Source organism: Dermochelys coriacea, chromosome 28, assembly GCF_009764565.3.
Source record: "Dermochelys coriacea isolate rDerCor1 chromosome 28, rDerCor1.pri.v4, whole genome shotgun sequence".
Lineage (NCBI taxonomy): Eukaryota > Metazoa > Chordata > Testudines > Dermochelyidae > Dermochelys > Dermochelys coriacea.
Genome location: NC_050095.1, coordinates 1,094,461 through 1,102,136, shown reverse-complemented (window position 1 = coordinate 1,102,136; position 7,676 = coordinate 1,094,461). Strand labels below are relative to the sequence as shown.

At 56.4% G+C, this 7,676-nt stretch overlaps 2 protein-coding genes across 2 annotated transcripts; both read right to left on the bottom strand.

Moving 5' to 3' along the window:
• Positions 1 to 2,936: 2,936 nt before the first annotated feature.
• SRRT (serrate, RNA effector molecule) lies at positions 2,937 to 4,496 on the bottom strand. Its single transcript, XM_038386045.2, has 3 exons — positions 4,275 to 4,496; positions 3,332 to 3,473; positions 2,937 to 3,095 (listed from the first exon to the last, which is right to left on the bottom strand). The coding sequence occupies exons 2-3, from the start codon at positions 3,448 to 3,450 to the stop codon at positions 2,963 to 2,965; spliced, it is 252 nt and encodes an 83-aa protein (XP_038241973.2). The 5' UTR covers positions 3,451 to 3,473; positions 4,275 to 4,496; the 3' UTR covers positions 2,937 to 2,962.
• A 726-nt stretch (positions 4,497 to 5,222) lies between these two features.
• On the bottom strand, positions 5,223 to 7,337 carry LOC119849322 (stress-associated endoplasmic reticulum protein 1-like). Its single transcript, XM_038386241.2, has 3 exons — positions 6,938 to 7,337; positions 6,769 to 6,844; positions 5,223 to 5,675 (listed from the first exon to the last, which is right to left on the bottom strand). The coding sequence occupies exons 1-3, from the start codon at positions 7,019 to 7,021 to the stop codon at positions 5,635 to 5,637; spliced, it is 201 nt and encodes a 66-aa protein (XP_038242169.1). The 5' UTR covers positions 7,022 to 7,337; the 3' UTR covers positions 5,223 to 5,634.
• Between the last annotated feature and the right edge of the window lie 339 nt (positions 7,338 to 7,676).

Here is a 7,676-nt window from a genome sequence, read left to right as displayed (position 1 = left end):
TGCCTAGTTTTACAACAGGCAGCATTAAAACCATTAGAGAAGTTGGTACAAATTAAAATTTCACACAATGACTTCTTTAAATACTGCTCCAGATACTATACACTGAAACGTAAGTACAAGATTTATATTCCAATCTATTTTATAATTATATGGTACAAATGAGGAAGTCGGCAATTAATTTGTCAGTACTAACATGGTTGTGACGCTTGTACTTTTAGGTCTGATTTTGCAACCCCATAGTTTTGAAGTGAGGGGTGTGCAAGACAAATCAGACTCCTGAAAGGGGGACAGTAGTCTGAAAAGGTTGAGAGCCACTGACATAAATGACCAACGAATGACCCTAAGCCACAAGATTACAAAATTGTGCAAAAAATTGACCATACGGTTAATTTTGGATTACAAGATGCCTGGTAGTCACATTTTAACGCCTGCCCCAACTGATGTGTGTAAATGCTAATGAGACTCAAAGAAACTTTAATCCTATGAAAAACGGGGTACCCTAATATTCTTGAGGGACAATACAAATAAGGAAAAGAGGTCAACCCTTTTCACATGCAGAGTGCAGATGCAGTCAGAATCACAAGTTATAAGAGGGCAGTCAGATTGGACAGAGCAATCATGAGTGACTTTGGTTTCATTTAATCAAAAACCAGGTCAACGACAGTTTTTGACTTCAAAAGGGAACGTCCGGAGAGTTGAAAGGAATTAGTCGAAGAAGTCGGCTGGACCGAAAGACCGCCAGGAGGCTCGGAACACAAAAACGATCTGAAACAATGGGGGAAAAATGTGTCGGGAAAGACTCCAGCCCCGGCGGGAGGAATAACAACCTCTGAGAAGCGAGGAGGAGTAAGAGAACATGGAAAAAAGGGGATGACCAGCAAAGAAAGCGGTTAGAAAACATAGGACCGAAGTGAGAATGGCTAAAAGTCCTGCTGACTTAGCTCTTGCAAGAAAATAATAATATATACAGGTTTTTAAGACATACAAGTAAAAAAATCAGGAAAGATGAGGTCAGGTCGCTATGCAGCGGGGATAGAGACAGTAAGAAATGATCAAAATGTGGCCCACAAATTAAATAAATACTTGACCCTGGTTTTCAATAAGGACATTAATATAGAATATAGATTGGCAGGATTCAGTTACTTGGTTATATAATCAAAGTAATAAAGTGAGCACTGTCCACTTTGTATTCTGTGTTGTAACTGAAATCAATATATTTGAAAGTGCAGAAATCACCCAAAAATATTTAAATAAATGGTATTACTTTATTGTTTAATGCGATTAATCGAATGGTAAATTTTTCTTTAATCGTGTGGTTACTTTTTTAAAATGAGATCAGCCCTAGTTAAAACACAAATCATCATTTGGCTGTGTGACCAAATATACAAACTAAACATCCTTACATCTAACTATTTTTCAAGTAGGGTTTTTCTTCCTTTGCCTAGCTGTAAATTGCTATTATTGTCGGCGATGGAAATGATTTTTCATCCCTCTGTGTGAAATCGACACGTGCAGATAAAAAGCTAATCTTTCCGAGCCTGAACCAGGGCATGACAGCAGTGTGGCTGATGGAAAAGTGTGTCTAGAAAGGAAAGTCGCCCTATCAGAGGTGGAAGAAAAACTTTAAAAAGCTTAATGCTCTCAAATCTGGGGGGAGTGGATAGTTTCCAGCCCAGAATACTGAAAGACCTGGCACGTGAGATGGTTAGTAGCAAAAATTTTGAATAAATTTATCTATTCGAGGGTAGTACCGTATGAACGGCTAAGGATCGGTCTCGGGACAGACCTTATTCAGTAGTTTTGTAAACGAGCTTGGCACAAAAATAAGGAGCGTACTCATGAAATTTGCTAACGATACAGCATCGGCACAGAGGAAGAGCTAGAAGGCGGGAGTGACAGAAATGGGTAGAAATTCAATAGTCCATAACAAAAATTTCTGCTACAAGCTGGGTCCGCGTCAGCTGGCAACAGCCAAGCAGGAGAGAGACCCGGGTGTGTGGGTGACGAGCCACCAACACGACGTGGTTGGGGAAATGGCAAAAATGCAATCTAGGCTGCCTCGGGCGAGGTACTTCCAGGAGACGGAGCAAGAGAAATATTAACGCCGCTGCAGAAGGCAGTGGGAAGCCCCCGTTGGAATACCGGCCGCAAATCTGGTCCCCCACATTCAAGAAAGACAAATTTGAACGTGAATAGTTGCAGAGAAGAGACCGTAGGACAACGAGGGTGACGGAGAAACCCCTCTTATAAGGGGAGACTGGACGAATCCGACTCATTTAGGCTCACGCATTAAAGGGGGGGCTGTTGGAGTAAAAGGCCAGCATTGGATAAACTGACCAGGAACAAATTCGGGGGGAAATACAAAAGTTTCTAACCATCCGAGGGGGCTCTGCCTCCCGGTACAAGATGTGGGGGCAACCAGCAAAGCGAGTTTTCACAGAGCACGCAAACGTATAACAGGGCTGGTTGTGTTAGTGGGGGGCAGGACTTGGCAGCGCTGGCGGTCCCTTTATGTTCCTAACGCTCATGCTTCAGGGCTGTGGCCAGCCAGCATCTGAAGTCAGGAAGGGTTTGTTTGTTTTTTAAAATAAAACCTCATTGTATTCAGGGAGGTTATTTTTAAATTTCCTTCTTCCAAAGCATCCAGGATTTCCTTCTTCCTTCTCTCGGATACTTGGCTGGCTGGTTCCTGCTCATACTCTCAGGGTCTAATGGATCTTGGGGAGGGTTTCACCTTCCTCTTCAGCACGGGGCACAGGACACTTGCCAGGATTATCTGGGTCTCTCTTCTTGAATAGTCTCCCTCGGGCACCTCGTCCCGCCTGCTCTCTGCCTAGGGCACATAATGGTCTAGTCTCCTTTGGCCCCACTCCAGCTGTGGCCTGTGGGGCACGGGTGGCTTGTGCCAGACAGGTCAGACCAGCCTCGACCCCCACGGGCGGGCCCAGCAGGGGGCATTCACTCACCAGTCACGGCGCATGCGTTTCTGGGGGGGGCTGAGCTCGTGCCGGGGGGGAGAGAAACGCTCCCGGCGGTTGCGGTCATAGTCCCGGTACTCGCCCCGGCTCCGGCGCTCCCGGCCGCGGTCCCATTCCCTGCGGAGGCAGACAGACCGATCACAGCCCGATATATCCCTCTGCCAGAGAACAGCTGCACTCCCCCCCGCCGATATATCGCTCTGCTCCTGCCCCCAGCAAATCACCCCTCAACATGTACCCCGTGGGGGCAAATCACCCACCCACACGTATCCCTCCACCTTGGGAGCAAGACGTCCACGCAGAGATAACCCTTCACCAGGGGAATCGCACCCAGGACCCCCCCCGCTCCCCACCTGTCGTTCCAGTCGTCTCGCCGCCGGTCATCGCGTTCCCGGGAGCGATCGTAGTCGCTTCTCTCCCGCCGGAACTTGTCCCGGCGCCGGCGGTCGTATTCGTCGTCGCTGTCGCCCATGGGGGCAGGAGACGAGGAGGGAGCTGCGCAGGGAGGAAAAGGGGTGGGGGTGGAAACCTGGCCCGACGCTGAGATGAGGCCACCTCTGGGGCGGCTGGTCCTTCTATTGGGAGAAGCCAGGACTGGAGCAGCTGGGACCCCACTATGGAGCTGGTGTCCCAGCTCCTGCCCTCCCGCCCCCCAGCCCCCTTATTGACCCACCAGCCCCCTAAGCGCAAGCCCGGCTTCTCCCCCAACCCCCACCCAGCTCCCCTGGAAGAGAGGCAACTTCCCCCAGCCCAGCTCCCTGCCGGGCCCTTTGATGTAACCTTCCCCGCCCCCCATTGTGTCCCCTCCCGTAGCCCTGTACCTCCTAGAGCGGGAACCCCCCCCAGCCCGGCCCCCCCAGTCTCCCTGTCTGACCCCCAGCGCCTCTCTCCCACCCCCCCTCCCTTCTCCCCAGCGCCTGCCCCCCAGCCTGGCCCTCCCTGGAGCCTCCCCCCCAGCCCGGCCCCCCCAATCTCCCTCTCTGACCCCCAGCACCTCTCTGCCACCCCCCTCCCTTCTCCCCAGCGCCTGCCCCCCAGCCTGGAGCCTCCCCCCCAATCTCCCTCTCTGACCCCCAGCGCCTGCCCCCCCGGAGCCTCCCCCCCAGCCCAGCCCCCCCCATCTCCCTCTCTGACCCCCAGCGCCTCTCTCCCATCCCCCTCCCTTCTCCCCAGCGCCTGCCTCCCAGCCTGGCCCTCCCCGGAGCCGCCCCCCCAGCCCGCCCCCCCCAATCTCCCTCTCTGACCCCCAGCGCCCCCGGCTCCCCCAGGGCCTCCCCATCCTCCCGCCCGTCTCACTCTCGCTCTCGGCGCCGCGCTGCCGCCTCGGGCTCCTCCCCGTGCGCGACCCGCTCGCTTCCTGCCGCCCACCGGGTCCCCGGATGCGGGGGGGCCGGAAGCGGAAGTGGCGCCTCCCGGCGGGAACCGGAACTGGCGGGACTCTATGGTTCCGGCGAGGCGCTCTGGGACGGGGGAAACCGCTCTCTATGGTGCCTGCGCGGGGCGGGGCGCGCGCTCTCTCTAGGGCGGGAGGACTCTGCGGGGCGGGCGGGAGACTCCAAGGCGGGGGGGGGAACGCTACGGTGCGGGTGAGGGGGACGCTCTAGGAATTCGGGACTCTCTGGTAAAGGAGGCGGACCGAGGAGCGACGCGCTAGGGGGCGGTGCAGCCCTCTATGATGCGGGCGGGCCGCTCTAGGTCGGGAGAACTCTATGGTGCGGGCAGGAGGGACGCTCTAGGGCGAGGGGGAACTCTATGGTAGAGTCGAGCGACGCTCTAGGACGAGGGCGCCCTCTCTATGTCCCGGGCCGGAGAGCGGGACAGCTCTGTGATATGCGGAGGCGGGGTGTGTGGACGCTCTAGGGCGGCAGAACTCGATGGTGCCAGGGAAGAGCGCCGCTCTAAACCACAGGCCAACTCTATGGTGCGATGGGAGCCGCTCTAGCCCGCTCCCACTCTATCGCACCTGAAGGGACAGTCTAGGGAGGGAACACTCTATGATGGCCAAGCCCCCTGCTCCTCCCTCTCCCGGACTCCTGGGTTCTCTCCCCTGCCCTAGGAGGAGAGTGGGGTCTGGGTGGTCGGAGCAGGGGGGGGGGGCTGGGAGCCAGGACTCCTGGGTTCTCTCCCTGTGCTCAGTGGCCCCCCCTCCCCCATCTTCCTGGCCCTGGTGGGTCTGATCATGGGGGCCGGGTTCATGGGGTACCAGGCTGGGGGGGGGGGGGGAACGAAGCACTGAGGCAGGAGTTTTTATTAAAAATCCCAACATTTAATGTATTTCCAGTAAACCGTCAGACACTGCGAAACCCGAGGCGGGAGGGGTTGGAGCAGCAAGGCAGGTGGGGGGGGGCAGGAGAATCACCGATTTAAAGAGAAAAATCTCCCCCCCCACACACACATTAAGACTGAACCCCAGGCTGCCTTCACAGGACCTCTGGGGGACACCCCCATCTGCAGGGGCGGGAGAGACGAAAGGGGAGTCTCCCTCTTCACTCGCCCCCCGGGGCTGGAAACATACAAGGATGCAAAAAGAAGGGGGGCAGAGTTGTCAGGCGGATGGAGGGGGGGGCTGCAACACATCACAGAGGGTCACTGGAGGTCCAGGAGGTATCCCAGAATTCCCTGAGAAGAGGAGCGGGAGGGAGAGCGGCGTTTCCCATCATCCTCCGAGGCGGATGCTCTGGATTATCTGGAAGATAGCTGGGGGTGGGGGGAGAAGGGTGCAGAGTGAGGCTGGTGGGGGGGGGGGCAGCTCTCAGGGGCACAGATTTGGGTAATAGGAGGGGCTTAGTCTCAGGCTCCTCCCCCTCCCAAGGGCAGTTGGGTTGTGTACCTACTGCAGGGATGGGCAGGCCAAGGTTTAGAGGAACCTCGAGGGGCCGAACCCCTAACTCAGAGCTGGCCTGTCTGGTCCCATTAGTAGGTTTCAGAGTCAACACCTAGGGGCACCGCTCTATCGTTGATGCTGCTTGGACAGTATATCCCCAGGGGAAGCTTCTCCCATCTCTGACATCAGTAGCGGCCAGAGTCAACTACCCCGGTCGTCCAGCTTTCACCACCACGGTCGCCATTAACCCATCACACGTCCAGCTAACTTAGTTGTCAGTAGACTTCAGAATGAACGCCATCCATGGGGTAGCGGCTGTCCTTAAACAGCAGACCAAGCACTCTACATGGGAGCAGTTTATGCCTCAGACATTTCAGACTAAATTTCCACCCAAAGTGCTCAGTACAATCATTAGGTTTCAGAGTGAATACGGCAAAACCTTCTCCTGATAGTATCCACAGGCAGAATGGACACATTCACGCACACTGCTCCCATCATTAGGTTTCAGAGTCAACACACTTGCATGCAGCATATGCCTGTCTCTAGCTCCCAACATTAAATTTTGGGACAAACACGACACAGGGGGCTGAAGTGCATCAGGCTCCCCTTTCCTAGTTCAAGAGTTAACCCCACAATTGCCCGCATTATTAGGTTCTTGTGTAGATGTCTCCTATGGGTGGTGCTCCTGCCTCTAGTCCCAATCATTAGGTCTCGGGGTAAACAGTCTGTTTCTCTTGGATTCCCACCATTAGGTCTCAGGGTAAACGTCATGCAATGCACCATGATGCCACAAATAGGAAGCAGCATCAACACCCAGGAAGGGACACGGCCTGCATCTCTCTCACCATTAAGCTTCAGGGCGAACACTATAAATCCTTCCCAACGGAAAGAGAACAGGCAGATCTCTGTCCCTAAGGGCCCCCATCATTAGGATCCAGAGTGAACAGACCATCCCGCCCGACTGACCTGAGCCACAGACCACGAACACGAACAGGGCCAGCAACCACGGCCCCACGGCGGCTTTCTCTTCCGGGGGGGCTTTCTGTGTGGGCCAGAGAGAGCGTTAGAGACGGGAACTCGCCCCCCCTGCCGACCCGCAGCCCCCCCGCCCTGCCGGTGCCCCTCCCCCCCGTACCGGGGCGCGGTGCAGGCCCCCCCGCTGGGTGATGCTCTTGCTGTGCCTCTCGTTGGCCACCCTCATGCGCTGCACCCCGGACATGATCCCGCCGGGCCCCCCCCCACCCGCTGGCCGGCCGAGACGCTGCGTCACTCAGCGCGCATGCGCCGGGGCGGGGCAGGGGAGCGACATAAGTCGCCGGGCGCCGCAGAGCGCACGCGCCCGCACCGCCAGAGGCGGAAGCGACGCGACGGCCCTGCGCGGGCCCGACGTGGCGCGCTTTCGGCGCTCGCGTGACGAGCCAAGCCGGCGCTCAGCCGCCGAGCGGCACCATTGCGCATGTCCGCCACCCCTGGCCTCTTGCCCAATGGTACTGTGACGGGGAGACGCCATTTTCGAACATCTCCGCTAATGCGCATGCGCACCGGCTGGACGCCAAGCTCAAGGCAGTCATTGGTTCCCCCACCGCCTCGCCTCCGGATGTCACGTGACAGGGGACCTGCGAAGCCATTTTGCTCTGCAGCCCGCCTGGGCGGGGCCATCTCGGTTTCTTCTGCCACGTGATCGGGGACTGAGGCCAATCTGGGGGAGGCCATCTTGGCTCCCAGTTGTCATGTGATAAGGCGACATAAACAGACCCCCCCCCCTTTTGAAAATAAGGTGGAGAGAACCCAGGAGTCCTGGCCCCCACCCCCCTCCTGGAGCCAGGGAGAGAACCCAGGAGTCCTGGCTCCCAGCCCCCTCCTCTAACCACTAG